The sequence below is a fragment of the Wickerhamomyces ciferrii genome, contig 00204, assembly GCF_000313485.1.
Source record: "Wickerhamomyces ciferrii WGS project CAIF00000000 data, strain NRRL Y-1031 F-60-10, contig 00204, whole genome shotgun sequence".
NCBI lineage: Eukaryota > Fungi > Ascomycota > Saccharomycetes > Phaffomycetales > Wickerhamomycetaceae > Hansenula > Hansenula ciferrii.
The window spans coordinates 1,540-20,024 of NW_011887536.1; the positions used below are offsets into that span (position 1 = coordinate 1,540).

At 30.1% G+C, this 18,485-nt stretch overlaps 6 protein-coding genes across 6 annotated transcripts; 3 read left to right on the forward strand and 3 right to left on the reverse strand.

Moving 5' to 3' along the window:
* Positions 1-556: 556 nt before the first annotated feature.
* ACC1 (acetyl-CoA carboxylase ACC1) lies at positions 557-7,297 on the forward strand (the record flags this gene model as incomplete). The annotated part of the gene is made up of 1 exon (XM_011274202.1): positions 557-7,297. The coding sequence occupies one exon, from the start codon at positions 557-559 to the stop codon at positions 7,295-7,297; it is 6,741 nt and encodes a 2,246-aa protein (XP_011272504.1).
* A 374-nt stretch (positions 7,298-7,671) lies between these two features.
* On the reverse strand, positions 7,672-8,385 carry BN7_5219a (uncharacterized protein; the record flags this gene model as incomplete). Its single annotated transcript, XM_011274203.1, has 1 exon — positions 7,672-8,385. The coding sequence occupies one exon, from the start codon at positions 8,383-8,385 to the stop codon at positions 7,672-7,674; it is 714 nt and encodes a 237-aa protein (XP_011272505.1).
* Positions 8,386-8,758: 373 nt separating this feature from the next.
* YPF1 (aspartic endopeptidase) lies at positions 8,759-10,501 on the forward strand (the record flags this gene model as incomplete). The annotated part of the gene is made up of 1 exon (XM_011274204.1): positions 8,759-10,501. One exon carries the CDS (start codon positions 8,759-8,761, stop codon positions 10,499-10,501), a length of 1,743 nt encoding a protein of 580 aa, XP_011272506.1.
* Positions 10,502-12,439: 1,938 nt separating this feature from the next.
* BN7_5221 (uncharacterized protein) lies at positions 12,440-13,099 on the forward strand (the record flags this gene model as incomplete). Its single annotated transcript, XM_011274205.1, has 1 exon — positions 12,440-13,099. One exon carries the CDS (start codon positions 12,440-12,442, stop codon positions 13,097-13,099), a length of 660 nt encoding a protein of 219 aa, XP_011272507.1.
* An 842-nt stretch (positions 13,100-13,941) lies between these two features.
* BN7_5222 (uncharacterized protein) lies at positions 13,942-14,550 on the reverse strand (the record flags this gene model as incomplete). Its single annotated transcript, XM_011274206.1, has 1 exon — positions 13,942-14,550. One exon carries the CDS (start codon positions 14,548-14,550, stop codon positions 13,942-13,944), a length of 609 nt encoding a protein of 202 aa, XP_011272508.1.
* Positions 14,551-15,968: 1,418 nt separating this feature from the next.
* Positions 15,969-17,063, reverse strand: BN7_5223 (60S ribosomal protein uL4; the record flags this gene model as incomplete). Its single annotated transcript, XM_011274207.1, has 1 exon — positions 15,969-17,063. One exon carries the CDS (start codon positions 17,061-17,063, stop codon positions 15,969-15,971), a length of 1,095 nt encoding a protein of 364 aa, XP_011272509.1.
* Positions 17,064-18,485: the final 1,422 nt, after the last annotated feature.

The following is an 18,485-nucleotide window of genomic DNA, read 5'->3' on the forward strand; positions in this document are numbered from 1 at the left end:
GATCAATTCATTTCAATTCAATTTCAGACATTATCAATAAATCAATTGAATTATCTTTTATTGATTATTATTGTCGTTGTTGTCGTTCGTTATTCGTGTCTTGTTCCTCATCGCTAGTGCTGTCTTTACCGTGTTTTCCTTCTATTAAATTTATTTTTTTGTTCTCGGATTTGGCACTTGTTGGGAATTTTGATATGGTTGGAAAAGTGAAAGTTTAAAACCGTTGGTGGGATTTGGATTGAAATTTCGAGAACAAGACACACAAGGAAACAACAATTGAATTGATATATCTGATATCTTTAAACTTCAAAAGAATTTTTGTTTTACTAACTTTTACAACTCTTTCAGTATTTTTGCAAATAGATTTTTACCTAAAGTTTTAATCAATTGCCCAAAGGGGCCTAATTTATATTTAAACTTATATCATCAATCAAAATTTAATTATAAATTCTTTAATCCCACATTAACAAAGAATTTTATTAGATTTAATCATACATTAATAAATAATAACAATAAAAATAACAATAAAACCCATATTTATAATCACAATTACAATATGAGTGAAGAAAATTTGAGTGAAGTTGCAGCTCCTCAAACAAATACATATCCAGATTATTCTGATTTACATAACTCAATACCTTCTCATTTCATTGGTAGAAATACTTTAGATGTTGCTGAAGAAGGTCCAGTTAAAAATTTCGTTAGAGAACATGGTGGTCATACTGTTATTCAAAAAGTTTTAATTGCAAACAATGGTATTGCTGCTGTTAAAGAAATTAGATCTGTTAGAAAATGGTCTTATGAAACTTTTGGTAATGAAAGAGCTATTCAATTCGTTGCAATGGCTACCCCAGAAGATTTAGAAGCTAATTCTGAATATATTAGAATGGCTGATCAATATGTTGAAGTCCCAGGTGGTACAAATAATAACAATTATGCAAATGTTGATTTAATTGTTGAAATTGCTGAAAGAACTGATGTTGATGCAGTTTGGGCTGGTTGGGGTCATGCTTCAGAAAATCCACATTTACCAGAAAATTTAGCTGCTTCTCCAAAGAAAATCTTATTCATTGGTCCTCCAGGTTCTGCTATGAGATCTCTTGGTGATAAAATTTCTTCAACAATTGTTGCTCAACATGCTGATGTTCCATGTATTCCTTGGTCTGGTACCGGTGTTAAAGATGTTGAATTAGATGTCAGAACTAATTTAGTTTCTGTTAATGATGAAACTTATGCAAAAGGTTGTGTTAACAATCCTCAAGAAGGTTTAGAAGCTGCAAAGAAAATTGGTTTCCCAGTTATGATTAAAGCTTCAGAAGGTGGTGGTGGTAAAGGTATTAGAAAAGTTGAAAATGAAAAAGATTTCGTTTCTTTATACCATCAAGCTGCCAATGAAATTCCAGGTTCTCCAATTTTCATTATGAAATTAGCTGGTAATGCAAGACATTTAGAAGTTCAATTATTAGCTGATCAATATGGTAAAAATATTTCATTATTTGGTCGTGATTGTTCTGTTCAAAGACGTCATCAAAAAATTATTGAAGAAGCTCCAGTTACTGTTGCTAAAAGTGATACTTTTAGTGATATGGAAAAAGCTGCAGTTAGATTAGGTAAATTAGTTGGTTATGTTTCAGCTGGTACTGTTGAATATTTATATTCACATTCAGATGATAAATTTTACTTTTTAGAATTGAATCCAAGATTACAAGTTGAACATCCAACTACTGAAATGGTTACTGGTGTTAATTTACCTTCTGCTCAATTACAAATTGCTATGGGTATTCCAATGCATAGAATTAGAGATATTAGATTATACTATGGTGTTGATCCTCATACTTCAACTGATATTGATTTCAATTTTGAAAATCAAGAATCTTTAACTTCTCAAAGAAAGCCTGTTCCAAAAGGTCATTGTACTGCTTGTCGTATTACTTCAGAAGATCCTGGTGAAGGTTTCAAACCATCAGGTGGTTCTTTACATGATTTAAATTTCAGATCTTCTTCAAATGTTTGGGGTTATTTCTCTGTTAGTAATCAAGGTGGTATTCATTCATTTTCTGATTCTCAATTTGGTCATATTTTTGCATTTGGTGAAAATAGACAAGCTTCAAGAAAACATATGGTTGTTGCATTAAAAGAATTATCTATTAGAGGTGATTTTAAAACAACTGTTGAATATTTAATTAAATTATTGGAAACTTCAGATTTTGAAGATAATACAATCACCACTGGTTGGTTAGATGAATTAATTTCCAAAAAATTAACTGCTGAAAGACCAGATCCAAATATTGCAGTTTTATGTGGTGCTGTTACTAAAGCTCATATTATTTCTGAAGATGCAAGACAACAATATATTGCTTCATTGGAAAAAGGTCAAGTTTCTTCAAAAGAATTATTGAAAACTATTTATCCAATTGATTTCATTTATGAAGGTTATAAATATAAATTCACTGCTGCCAAATCTGCAAATGAAACTTATACTTTATTTATCAATGGTTCAAAAGTTGAAATTGGTGCTAAACCATTATCTGATGGTTCTTTATTAGTTTCATTAGGTGGTAAATCTCATACTGTTTATTGGAAAGAACAAGTTGGTGCAACCAGATTATCTGTTGATGCTAAAACTTGTTTATTAGAAGTTGAAAATGATCCAACTCAATTACGTACTCCATCACCAGGTAAATTAGTTAAATATTTGGTTGAAAATGGTGAACATGTTGATGCTGGTCAACCATATGCTGAAGTTGAAGTTATGAAGATGCAAATGCCTTTGATTGCTCAAGAAAATGGTATTGTTCAATTAGTTAAACAACCAGGTTCAAATGTTTCAGCTGGTGATATCTTGGCTATTTTATCTTTAGATGATCCATCAAAAGTTAAACATGCTAAACCATTTGAAGGTATTATGCCACAATTTGGTGCACCAACTGTTAAAGGTTCTAAACCAGTTCATAAATTTAGATCATTATTATCAACTTTAGAACATACTTTAGGTGGTTATGATAATCAAGTTGTTATGAATGCAACTTTACAAAGTTTAATTGAAATTTTAAGAGATCCTTCATTACCATATTCTGAATGGAATTTCCAAATTGCTGCATTACATTCAAGATTACCACCAAAATTAGATTCTGATTTAACTTCATTAATTTCAAGATCTGAACAACGTAAAGCTCCATTCCCAGCTAGACAATTACAAAAATTATTGGAAAAAACTGCTTCATCCCCAGAAGTTGATGGTTTATTTGGTCAAGTTATTGCACCATTATTAGATATCACTCAACGTTATCAAGATGGTTTATCATCTCATGAACATTCAGTTTTTGCTAATTTATTATTAGAATATTATAATGTTGAAAGTTTATTCAGTGGTCATAATAAAAGAGAAGAAGATGTTGTTTTAAAATTACGTGATGAAAATAAAGCAGACTTATCAAAAGTTGTTTCAATTGTTTTATCACATTCAAGAGCTCCATCTAAGAATAACTTGATCTTGGCCATTTTGAAACATTATCAACCATTATGTCAACAAAATTCTGAAGTTGCAGATGCTTTACGTAACGTTTTGAAAAAAATTGTTGAATTAGAATCAAGACCAACTGCTAAAGTTTCATTAAAAGCTAGAGAAATCTTGATTCAATGTGCTTTACCATCAATCAAAGAAAGATCTGATCAATTAGAACATATCTTAAAATCATCAGTTACTCAAACTAGTTATGGTGAATTAAGTGGTGGTCATCGTGAACCTCAATTAGAAGTTTTAAAAGATGTCATTGATTCTAAATATGTTGTTTTTGATGTCTTGACTCAATTTTTGGTTCATCCAGATCCATTTGTTGCTTCTGCTGCCGCTGAAGTTTATATTCGTCGTGCTTATCGTGCTTATAACGTTATTGGTAACTTGAATTATCATACTACTAATGGTTCACCAGCTGTTGAATGGAAATTCCAATTGCCATCTTTATCAACTGCTGCTTTCAATGCTATTCCTCAATCTAAGAACTTATTAGGTAAATCACCAATGGGTAGAGCTGTTTCAGTTTCTGATTTAACATTTATTTCAAATGATGAATCTCAACCATTAAGAACTGGTATTTTGGTTCCAGCTCATCATTTAGATGATGTTGAAGATGCTTTAGTTAGAGGTTTAGAAAAAGTTCCACGTCGTTCTTCAAGTGTTTCTGATGCTTCATCAAGAGGTCCTGCTCCTGATAGATCTGCTCCAAGTTCAAATGCTGTCTTGGCTAATGTTGCAAGTGTTGTTGTTGCTAATGCTGATGGTTTTGAATCTGAAGAAGAAATTTTAGAAAAATTAAATGAAATCTTAACTGATGCTAAAGATGAATTAGTTGCTACTTCAATTCGTCGTATTACTTTTATCTTTGGTAGTACTGATGGTTCTTATCCAAAATACTATACTTTCAGAGGTCCAGATTATAAAGAAGATGAAACAATCCGTCATATTGAACCAGCTTTAGCTTTCCAATTGGAATTAGGAAGATTATCAAACTTCAATATTAAACCAGTCTTCACTGATAACAGAAACTTACATGTTTATGAAGCTGTTGGTAAAAACTCTGCTGTTGATAAGAGATTCTTCACTAGAGGTATTATCAGAACTGGTCGTATTAGAGATGATATTACCATCCAAGAATATTTAACTTCAGAAGCTAATAGATTAATGTCTGATATTTTGGATGCTTTAGAAGTTATTGATACTTCTAACTCTGATTTAAATCATATTTTCATTAATTTCTCTGCTGTTTTCAACGTTTTACCAGAAGATGTTGAAGCTGCTTTTGGTGGTTTCTTAGAAAGATTTGGTAGAAGATTATGGAGATTACGTGTTGCAGCTGCAGAAATTAGAATTATGTGTAATGATCCAAAGACTGGTGTTCCATTCCCATTAAGAGCCATGATTAACAATGTTTCAGGTTATGTTATTAAATCAGAATTGTACATTGAAGTTAAAAACAGTCAAGGTGATTGGGTTTTCAAATCTATTGGTACTCCAGGTTCAATGCATTTAAGACCAATTTCAACTCCATATCCTGCTAAAGAATGGTTACAACCAAAACGTTATAAAGCTCATTTAATGGGTACTACATATGTTTATGATTTCCCAGAATTATTCCGTCAATCAACTTTAGCTCAATGGAAAAAATATGCACCAGATGCTAAAGTTCCAGATGATTTCTTCAATGCTGTTGAATTGATTCTTGATGATAGTGATGAAGTTACTGAAATTTCTCGTGAACCAGGTGCAAATAACATTGGTATGGTTGGTTTCAAATTAATTGTTAAAACACCAGAATATCCTCGTGGTCGTCAAATCATCATTGTTGCTAATGATATTACTTACAAGATTGGTTCATTTGGTCCACAAGAAGATTATTTCTTTAACAAGATTACTGAATTAGCTAGAAAATTAGGTGTTCCAAGAATTTACTTATCAGCTAACTCTGGTGCTAGAATTGGTGTTGCTGAAGAATTAATTCCATTATATCAAGTTGCTTGGAATGAACCAGGTAAACCTGAAAAAGGTTTCCAATACTTATACTTGACTCAAGAAGGTGCTGATGAATTAGCTAAGAATGAACAAAGTAAAAATGTCATTACTGAAAGAATTGTTGAAGAAGGTCAAGTTAGATATGTCATTAAAGCTATTATTGGTGCTGAAGATGGTTTAGGTGTTGAATGTTTGAGAGGTTCTGGTTTAATTGCAGGTGCCACTTCAAAAGCTTACAAGGATATTTTCACCATTACTTTAGTCACCTGTAGATCAGTTGGTATTGGTGCTTATTTGGTTAGATTAGGTCAAAGAGCTATTCAAGTTGAAGGTCAACCAATTATTTTAACTGGTGCTCCAGCTATCAATAAATTATTGGGTAGAGAAGTTTATTCATCTAATTTACAATTAGGTGGTACTCAAATCATGTACAGAAATGGTGTTTCTCATTTAACTGCTCCAGATGATTTAGCTGGTGTTCAACAAATTATGAATTGGTTATCATATGTTCCAGCTAAACGTAACATGCCAGTTCCAATTTTAGAATCTGCTGAAGATTCATGGGATAGAGATGTTGATTATGCACCAAAAAGTGATGAACCATATGATGTTAGATGGATGATTGAAGGTCGTTCACATGAAGATGGTTCTTTTGAATCTGGTTTATTTGATAAGAACTCATTCCAAGAAACTTTATCAGGTTGGGCTAAAGGTGTTGTTGTTGGTAGAGGTCGTCTTGGTGGTATTCCATTTGGTGTTATTGGTGTTGAAACTCAAATGGTTGAAAATTTAATTCCAGCTGATCCTGCTAATCCTGCATCAACTGAAGTTTTAGTTCAAGAAGCTGGTCAAGTTTGGTATCCAAATTCTGCTTTCAAAACTGCACAAGCCATTAATGATTTCAACAATGGTGAACAATTACCATTAATGATTTTAGCTAATTGGAGAGGTTTCTCTGGTGGTCAACGTGATATGTATAATGAAGTTTTGAAATATGGTTCATTTATTGTTGATGCATTAGTTGATTATAAACAACCAATTATTACATATATTCCACCAACTGGTGAATTAAGAGGTGGTTCATGGGTTGTTGTTGATCCAACCATTAATGCTGATATGATGGAAATGTATGCTGATGTTGAATCAAGAGCCGGTGTTTTAGAACCAGAAGGTATGGTTGGTATTAAATACCGTAGAGAAAAATTATTAGCTACAATGACCAGATTAGATAAAACTTATGGTGATTTAAAGAAAAAATTAACTGATCCATCATTATCACAAGAAGATCATGTTAAAGTTTCAGCTGAATTAGCTACACGTGAACGTGCATTATTACCAATTTATCAACAAATTTCAGTTCAATTTGCTGATTTACATGATAGATCAGGTCGTATGGTTGCTAAAGGTACTATTCGTAAAGAATTAGAATGGGTTAATGCTCGTCGTTTCTTCTTCTGGAGAATTCGTCGTCGTTTAAATGAAGAATATTTAATTAAACGTATTGGTGAAGAATTAAAACAATCTACAAGAATTGAAAAAGTTGCAAGATTAAGATCATGGTATCCAACTTCAATTGATTTTGAAGATGATAGAAGTGTTGCTACATGGATTGAAGAAAATCATGAACAATTAGATTTATCTGTTAAACAATTAAAAGATGAAGCATTTGCACAAAATATTGCTCAATTAATTAGAAGTAATCATGATTCAGCTATTAGTGGGTTAGCTGAAGTTATTGGTTTACTTTCAACTGAAGATAAAGAAAAGATTTTAAAAAATTTAAAATAAATTTAAAGAAATGAATTTAGAATTTGTGAATTATAGTTGATTATAAAAATGTGGGATTTTTCATCAATTATATATCATAGTCGTTTCTTTCAATCTGTTGGTTTAAAATTTTATTATATTCGTTTTGATGATTTTTATGTCTTTTTCTTATTTATAAACTTTGTTTAATATAGATAATAATTAATGTATTTTTAGGTATTTTGAATTACATATTGATTGCATTGTAGATTGGAATTATGACAAACTTGGCGATTTGTACCAATGTACACTATACTATAGTTGTCCAGGCTCGCTGGAATAAAGTATAAGTACAAAAAATTTATAGTTAATAGATGATTTGATCTGAATATGATATTATATACATAAATTTTACCTTATTTTGACATAAAAGAAGGATCCAAGATATAATTCATTAATTCTTGAGCACCTTGAGGATCTTTTTCTTCAACTTTACCTAATTCTTCTCTAAATTTATCAAAAGCTTCTTGAAATTCTTTATTTTCCAAGACTTTATTAATTTGTTGTTCATTCATTTGTTGTGGATCTAAACCATCTTCTGTTTCAATTCTAATTTTATGGAATTCTTCAAGGGACTTCATAACATCTGGATAACGTTGAAATAAATATACAATTTTTTCATTTGAATCTGAATTTGAATTTGCATAGGTTCTTATACTTGTGAATGAAGATAATCTTGGTGTAGTATTTCTTAAGATTGATGATCTTTGAGAAGTGAAGCCTAATTTAGCAATTGATTTGATAGAGTTTCTAAACATCTTTAACCTTTTTTCTTTCTTATCTTTTGAGATTGAATTGTATATAGTACAGTTGATGGCAAAAGAGATGAGCAAATGTGTTGATGAAATTTTGATATGGAGCAGAAGAGCTCGCGAATGGTCAAAGAAAAGTACTGGGTCTACAACTACAACTAAAACTACAAATAGGTTAAAAAGAATAGACAATGTGTGTATTGAAGCGAGTGTCTTGGCGAAAAACACATCAAGCTTAACAATTTGAGCATTGCAGTTTGTATATATTGCATGCAGGGAATAATTTTGCAATTCATCATATATATCTATTAGATTCATAATTACATTCGACTTATAGAAAATATTCACATGAATGTTAACATTAACGAGGTATACATGGTATAGTAACGATACTAAACATGGCGACAATTGATGATGAATAATCCTGGTGATAAATGGTGGTAATGAATCCTGGTAATCAACGCGCTGGTGACGAATGATGTGATTATCTATTAAATAGAAGAAACTATGACTTCCTTGATCTCCTCCTCCCTTTAAATATTAACTTTGAAAATCAAAATCTTACGCGAATTCATTTTTATATATAAATGAATCTAAGGATCCTGATCTTTTAAGATCCAATTTATAAAACAATTATACAACAAAGGATCTCGATTCAACCACCACAACTGATCTTTCAGGGATTGTGAAGATGGAGAGTAACATTACAGATGAAGCGCTCTGCTCTGATCCACGATTGAGCAAATACTTAGAGTTTTTCGAGACGTTGAAGACTTTGAATAGCTTAATCGATGACATTGGTGAATTAAAAGCCAATGCAACATCAAAATCAAGTTCATTATCACTTTTGGATAAAAAGGCATTTGAATTGACTTATCAAATTTTCAACAACAAATATGGTGTTTATATTTCTCATTTGGTATTGGTCATTATTGTATTAGCCATTATAATAGCCGCTGCAAATGCTACTTTGACTAGACCTAAAAATGCACCAAAATTGGATAAATCACATCCAAATTATTCCAAACTTGTTACTTCATCAACTAATTCAACAGATAGTTCATATGAACCTATAATTGATGAAATTTTTGCGTTGTCAATACCATTTTTAGCCGCAACTTCATTATTAACAATCCATTATGGTATAAATAATTTTGAAAAATCAGATATATCATGGTTTTTCAATAAATATACACGAATTTTCAGTATTTTTGCTATTTATGATTTCTACCAATTTTGGATTACAAATTTCTGTTTACAAATTATGATTCAAAGCCATGGAAATCATAAACTTATGGATTATATACCAAGATTTAAACTTACTTTAAGTCAAGATAATAATGTTTTGAAAAATTCAGAAATTGAAGCAAATCCTTTATATAAAACATCTAAATCTAAAGCTGGACCATTTTTACCATCACTTGATGAAAATTTTGAACCTCCTATTGAAGTTGAATCAAAAGATCAAATTGTCAATATTTATATATCATTCATGGATATATTGGTTTTAATAGCAACTTTCATAATGTGGTTCAATTATTATTCGATATCAAAATCTGAAATTCCAACTCACATTGATTGGATTTATGAAAATTTTGTTGCATTTTGTTTTGCATTTACTGGTATTAAAAAACTTCAATTATCTTCATTTAAAGCTGGATTTATTATGTTATCTGGATTGTTTTTTTATGATATTTATTTTGTTTTCGGATCTGATATAATGGTTTCTGTTGCTAAAAATATTGATATTCCAATTATGATTAAATTACCATCTGGAAAAAATTATACTGAAAATTTAATTGACCTTACAACTGATTATATTGTTCCTAAATTACCATTCTCAATGTTAGGATTAGGTGATGTTGTTATTCCAGGTAGTTATATTGCATTGTTATATCGTTATGATTTATTTAAACATCATGAATTGATTCCTAAAGTCCATTATAGTTTTATAAATTCATTTGATCCAAGTTATTTCCTAACTGGGATATTAAGTTATATTATTGGATTAATATTAACATTTATTGGATTACATTATTCAAATTTACCTCAACCTGCATTATTATATCTTTCACCATGTTTAATAATTGGTACAATAATTTTAAGTTTATTCAAAGGTGAATTTAAAAGAATTTTATCATATTCAGAAGTTGATAAAACTGAACAAAGTAAAAAACGTAAATTTAGAAGAAAATTATTCAAATTTATTGAAAAATTAAGTGAAAAATCTAATGACAATGATAAATCATCTGAAAAAGAAAATGAAAACTCTAAAGGTGCCAAAGATGATGAACAATTTGATATTGGAAGTTTAATTAAAGCTATTCAAGAAGTTGGTACGGAATCATCAAATGATACTAAAAGTAAATCTGATGGAATTAATTCAGATGAATCAACTGAATCTCCAGAAATTATAGAATTTCCAGAAAATTAAACAAAGAAATATCAACGATATCACTCACCAGTTGGGTATGGATATTCACAAACTCATTAATGAGTTTAATTTAGCTATCAAAGGGAACATATACCAATCATAACAATTTGCTATAGTATTCAAGAACAAATTATGTATAATTCAATTTTCTGCTCTCAATTAGCCAAGGTCCAAGTCCCAAATGGTATTGTTAATCATCTCCAGTTGAATTTAAATTGACATGAATCAACTGAATCATTTCAACTGAATCATGATTTGATTCAAACAAGCTAAAACAATCTGGGTTAAAAGGTTAAATTAACTAAACTGTGTTGATCAAAGATCACCTAAAAATGTATAACTTCTAATCATGATGTATAAGTACCTCAAATTAAAAAGATCAGTAGCAATCTTAATCAATAGAAAGTAGTAGGTACAAGGATTAATATTGATCAGTGTCCACAGTTGTACTATCTATCTATCTATATAAACTCCTCTTTAATCATAAGGGGTCCGCGTTAATTTGTATATCAAAGTAGAACTAGAATTACCAGTATGTTCATATATCAATTCAAGATCGTAAAAAGTAGTTCAATAACCAATTTGTTCGTCCGACGTCCAGGTACCAAGAGTACAAATGATTTACAATACAATCTAGCCAAATATATTATATGACAAGACCTAAGAAACGTTAAAGTTATTTGAATATAGGCTAAACAAATCTTAAGTATTTGTACCAAGAATAATCAAGAATTTAAGGAGTAGTAATTAGATAACCAAAGTACCAAAAGTATAACCGTTAATCTTGATATATAAAACATTTGATCATTTAACACTTTATACATGCTTTAAACATTTCTTATTTTAATGGTTAAAGAACTAAGTGTTTCATAACCTTACCATTTTTGCTCAATTTTTGGTAGGAGGGCGCTTAAACGGCACGTGAATTACATAACTCATTATATAATCACTCGGAACCCGAATGTGGTTAACTTCCTAATTTGGGTGTTTCTCGTTGCTTTTTTTGTTGATTTTTCCTGTTTTTTCGTTTTTCACTTTTTTTGATCCTCTGAATCCTGATTCCTTATCATATCTAGAAATGATTGAAAAAATTAAAATTAACCAAAAGAAAAAACTGCGGAATTAATTTTGAAACACATACATCAGTTAACCGCTGAATCGAAAGGTTCTTGATACAAATATGAAACCATTTTGAAGTTTAAAAGTGTAGAGAGAAAGAAGCGCTGTGTTCCAAGGAGTTGTATCTTAAGATCTCTGTGTTCTAGTGGCGCCACCTTGTTATCATTCTCTATGATTTTGATATCTTTTAGTACGATATGATTAGATCGTAAGATATAAAAAAAATTCATTAGATAATCCTTAAGGTCCAGATTACATCATATCTGTATTTAAAAATTAAAAAAATCACGATTTTTTCACGATTTTCACGAATTCCACGAAATGTAAAAAAAAATACCACGCGGCATGACGAATGTAGTTAAATTACTTGTTTCGGTGTATTTTTTCGTGTTTTTCCGCTCCCAATTGGGTAATTGTGCCCAACCCATATCCCTTAATTTGAGAAAATTGAATTTGGCACATTTTATTTATTTAAAATACGTCATTTTTAAATTTAATTAACCAAATTTGACGCTTTTTAATTTTTTTATTAAATTTTGTTACGTCACATTGAATGGAAAAACATATTCAAAAGAAATCAAAACAAGACTTTTTGCAAGAAAACTAGAAGTTAAATGCAGGATTAAACCTAAAAATTAAAAGTGTTGATGTTTTTGCAAAAAATCAAATTTGTATAAAAAGAATCGTTTTGTACCTTTTTATTAATCAGATTTGAAATGATATATTAGTATCATAGATTCCAACTTTTACATTCATTATAAATAGATTATAGAATTACATTACATTAATATAACAACAACAATACATTAACAACACAACATGATTAGAACTACAAATTTAATTTCAAACAAATCAATCTTTTCAAATTCAATTAGATATTTTGGTACTAAATCAGATTCCAAAATTAATGCAACAAGATCTTTAAATTCTTCATCAAGTGGTGGTGCTTCATTATCTTTATCTGATGTTTTCCAATCTCCATTATCAAGATTAAGATTAGCTGAAAAAGATTCAGATATTATTGCCAAACAAAAATTTGATGAATCTTCATATCAAAAATATCTTTCAAATAAATATAAAACAAATTCAATTGGTTTAACAAAAGATGAATTAGAATTACAAAAAATTATAAATCAATATCCAACTATTAAAAAAGCTCATCAAGATTATGAATTATTATTGAAAAATCGTCAAAATATTTCACAATGGGAAGAATCAAGTCATAAAGTTGCAATGAATTATGCAAATGAATTAAATGAATTAGATGAATTTGATCCAAAAGCTTCAAATAAATTAAGATCTAATTTAAGAAAAACTTTTTTCAAAAATTCATTAGGTTCAATGATTATCTTTAATAATTCAAATTTTTTGGTTAAATTTTTATCACAATTAATTTTTGGTAATATGATTTCAAAAAGTTATTCATACTGGTTAAGATTTTTAAATGTTAAAGTTCCATGGACTACTAGAAGAAATTAATCATCATCATCAGATATATCAATAGCTTTTGAACTGGTTTCATTTTCATGCTATACAAAATTAAATTTCATATACTTCTTGAATGATCAAATTATAGAGAAACATATGTTGAACATAAGTTTTGTTGATCAATATTCATCAATTTTTGGGAAAATACTTTTATACTATTAATTAGGTACTACAAATTATAGGAATTATTGGGTTACAATTTTTTTTTTTTTTGCCAGAGTTATCATCACTCGTTTTATAGATTTATTATAAATGGTTTAGATCCTATTTTATAATTATAAACATGTAGCTATATTAATATAACATCTATTACTGTTTTCATAATTCATGGTGATTTTGAAGAATGGGTTAATGGAATATTTGAAGGAGTTATTACTATGTAATTATACTTGAAGATCGAATCTAGAACTACTATTGAAGAATGATGAACGCGTTTGGTTAACTAGAGTATGAAGCTCTTTAAAATGATTGGATAATGGTAATGAGATACGATCATCAGTTTAAGCGCTCCATTCATTGACTTCATTTAAGTACAATTTACTAGTATTCAAAGTATTAGCGCGCTAAATCTACAAATGTATTTTAAACTAAATTTTATATTAATCAAACAACAATATACAGAAATCAAAAATGAGAACAATAGGAACAATAGAAATATATGAAAGTGAAGATTGTATCATATATATTTGAAGTTTGAAGTGGGTAATCTGATGGTGTATACTTCATATTAAGAGATCATTTGATTGAACTTTTTAAGCACCCTTTAGCGCTATTCTTTATATGATCTTATGAAGTAATAAATATCAACTGATATTAACCATCAAAGTAAATATTTATGATGTCCAATTTGATGGCATAGCATTTTCATCATTATAATTTGAAGAATCATCATCAGAACCATAATAATAATAATCATCATCTTCCAAATCATCTTCAAAATCATCTTCATCTTCAGAATAATAATCTCTATATTCAACTGGGATATTATCAATATTTCTTGAAATATCAATTGTTCTTAAAGGTCCATACCCCTTTTTATGACATGATTTTAAAGATTTATTAAAAGCTGTTAAATCTCTTATATGTTCATGATAAATAAAATTTGATGATGGATTATAATCTTCCAATATTGTGAATTGAGTGGTTTCAAATGATGATGATCTTGATCTTGTTTGACCTGATGGTCTTATAGGATTGAATGATGGTAATTGAAGTGGTTCATTTAGGATTGATCTTGACTGTTCGGAATCTAATCTTGTATTTAAACGTTCGAGTAATTCTAATCTTTCTAAGAATTTTGAATCATTTTTATGGGATGAGGAGGCTTGTAAGGGACTTTTTGGAGTTGGAGTATTGTTTGTTTCAGTTTGTGTTGGTTGGGAATTGATTTCACTTTCATCAAGTGTGGTGTTTGTAGGATTTTCAAGTTGAGGAATAGTCATTGTATAAAGTTTATGTTAATGAATATTCTGAGTAACTTATGTGAAGAATGAAAAGAAGATAGAATTTCAGGATTTCAAAAGAATAACCTGTTAATTTATAGTTGAATTTTGTAATTATTCAATTTTAATTTCTTTGTTAAATAACTCTTGAATACTCATTCATTAGGTGCAATCAAACTCTTTTAAATACCTCAATTACCAAACTTAAAGCTTATATATACCTGTTACAAGCCCAATATGAAATAAAACCTCAAAAAAACGCTTAAACATCATAAGTTGATATTCTGAGTTGAACTTGGTGATAATTTTATATATCTCAGTTATATATCTCAAATTGAGCAAGATAGTTGAGTTATAATTCCCAATTTTTTTTGAAAAAACTTGAATCAAGTCTGGAATGCGTTGAATTATGGTTTGTATCATATTTGTACATTCATCAAAATGACTTCTTTATTGGGTATCCTAAACCCAATGTGGATATCTATTGAAAATATTGAATTCTGTTGAAGTTGGAGTACACTTCCCATCTTTAAACTAATATGAAAGATCACTTATGGAACAAAACAATTTGAGAGAACAACAATCAACGTATCACTTGAGGATAGATTGAGCATTTTATTGGCCTCTCTGTGATATCAAATGGTTCTACTACCATATCTTTCAGCTACTTCAAATATAAAGTACAAGTTCTTATAATATTTAATTCATATTATAATTCTACTTATGTAAACCAACTTTTCGCGATCCCTTTTTTGTTCTTCAAATTAATCAACATTGAAATTTCAACTTCATGAAGATTACAGACTAAACTACACTACTTGATTTTTTTGGTAAACAGCTTAATAATTATTTTTTGCATTGATGTTGTAAGGTTACCGTTTCCAATATGTGTCAATTATTGCTAAAAGTGCGGTTGTCAGAGTTCTAAAGTTTCATTACTAGTGGCATATTTCTGATCATGTGTATGGTGTATTTTTTTCAAATGTACAACTTTCACATCACTTATAGTGTGTTTTTGGATACTCATTATATCGGTTATTGAGTTGATTGACTTTTGATCTTTTTTGAGTGTCATCAATCGACAACCATCTAATTACCTTTGATGATTTTATAGTACGTAAGTTTGATTAAGTTTACAAGCTTCCTATAATTTAATTCAATTGTTATGTTTTTACTATAAAGTTGTAGGAATTGAAAGCGACTATAGACTATATAGGCTGTATACAGAAAACAACTAAAAGTGTTGAATGGTCATAGTGACTCTTAAATTAAATTACAATATTCAAATTGAAACACTAATGAAATATATCTTATTAAAAACTATTCAACAATTATAAACACACTCCACAATTTTCTTTAGCGTTGACAAATTATTTATCTCTTCTTTTTATAAATTATAAACTAGAAAAGAAAACAATCTAATCGTATTTCAAAACTTCAGTGAATTGACCTTTTGATGGTTTTTCAGATTTTTGTTCAACTTTTTTAGAACCTAATTTTTCAGCAGAGAAAACTTTAGCATATGGATTTAATCTTAATAAAACTTGTTTGTTTTTTAATGGGTTCTTTTTCAAAACGTGAGTACGTTTTTGAGTAGCTTGACCAGCTGGTCTAACAACGTTTTGGATTTCTGAAGAGTTGATGATTCTGGTAACATCAGCGTTTGAAATAATGTTTGATGGTAATGAGTAACCTGATTTAGCTGATGAAACTGATTCTGAACCCCAAACTGAATCTAATTTAGCAAAAGCTGATTCAGTCCAGATAACAAATCTACCTAAATGAGCACCTGGAGCTAATTGTAATAAACCTAATGATGAAACGTTAGCAGTTTCAACACCTGGAATGTTTCTGAAAGCTTTAACTAAACCATTGTCTTGACCGTAGACAACTAATGGACCACGACGTTGAGTGTAACGACGACCTCTTAATTTACCTTTACCGGCTCTTAATTTCTTAGATTTTAAGACTTTAACAACATCTCTGTGAGCACCAACGGCTTTTAAGACAGCAACAGCTTCTTTAGTTTTAGTGATGGATTCAACATCTGATGAAACAACTAATGGAACTTCTGGAATTTCTTCAACACGGTGACCTCTAGCTAAAACTAATGATGGAACACCTGAAGCAGCAATAGCTGAGGCGGTAGCATAACGTTTTTCGTTATGGTTGACCTTAACGTGCCATTTTCTCCAGGTTTTAGTTGGAGCAAACATACGACCACCACGACACATATTACCGAAAGCAGCTTGACCTGAACGGTGAGTACCACCACCACCAACACGTGGAATACGAGCAACAGCTCTACCAGTACCCCATGATTCAGCTGAGGTTTGGTGACCAGCGTTTTCAGCAACAGCGTAAGCTTGACGTTTGTTTTTGTTAACTGAAGTGAAAACTGAGTGAACAATATCTGGTCTGATTGGAGCAGAGAAGACTGATGGTAATGGGACTGAAGTTTGAGAAACTTCACCTTTAGCGGTGTAAACTGAGACTTGAGGACGAGCAGACATCTTTATCTATTTTAAAGTTAGTAATATGGGTATCTTTTTAAAAACAAAAAAGTTTTCAAGAAGAAAAGGATTTGAAAAATTATTGAAAAGTTTTTTTCTTCACCAACCAAACAACACAAAATTTTTCAGAGTCGTGAAAAAAAAAAAAAAAAAAAAAAAAAAGTTTGGTCATGTGACTTTTTTCGAGATCGCGGTAGGGTTATTTTCGCGGATTTATTAGGTATTAATTGATCTCAAATCTGTTTTACTATGAGAAAATACTAACAAGTTGAATAACGAGAATTTGAAGTAAGAGGATTTGTATGGTTCTAAGTACTCAAATTATGAATTGTTTAAATTGATACTACATGCTGTACAGAAATTTAGTTACTAATAACGTATTATTATCAATAATATTTATAAACAGAATGTAAAATGTGCATATTAAAAACATTTGATTCAAAGTAAAGGTATGTTCGAATTCAAACAACCTTAATATCCTTTAAAACCAAAGGATGCACAGTATTCAAGACAATTGAAACTAAAAGTCCATGTAGAAATAATGATTAAAAATTCCATATCGAAGAAACCAAACTCTATACCAAAACCAATTTAAATAACAAAAAATTTAAAGAAATCATTAAATGAAAAGAACCATAATCATAGAAATCAATGAGAATAATGTTCCACTAACTTTCATAGAACTTGCTTTACCTTCATAAGCTGAAACAGTAGCTGTGGAAGATCCACTTGCTGCAACTTGAGAAACAGTTGAAACTGTGTTACCACCGGCATTGTTTGTAGCACTTGTTGGATAAGTACCTGAAACACCTGAAGCTTGAGTTGTAGCACCATTACCTGATCCTGGAACACCTGCAACACCAGTTGGAACAGCACCTGTAGTGGTACCTGTGACAAATGAACCATTTGAATCAGTTGTTGAATAGAAACCAACAACAACAGTTGAAGATGAACCATTTTCACCATTAACGACAGTAGTGTGTGGAGCTGGAAGGTTTGAACCTTCAACAAGTGGGATTGTAGTAGAAGCAGAAATGAAAGAACCTTGTTCATTAGTAGTTGGATAACCACCAACAACACCAGTTGATGTTGAACCATTTTCACCGACATAAGTTGTAGTGAATGGAACTGGAATATCAGTAGCACGAGTTAATGGATTAGATCCACTTTCATGAGAGTTTCCAACATTTGATCCTGCTGAGAATGTAACAGTAGCAACAGCAATTGAACCTTTTTCTTTAGTAGTAGTTTGGAATGAAACAACACCAATTGAAGTTGAACCATTTTCACCAACATATGTTGTAGTATATGGAGCTGGAACACCTGATGTATGACCTGAACCTGGAGCAACAGTTGTAGCACTAGTATGAACTGAACCATCAGCATTGGTTGAAGAATGAACAATAACCAAACCAGTTGATA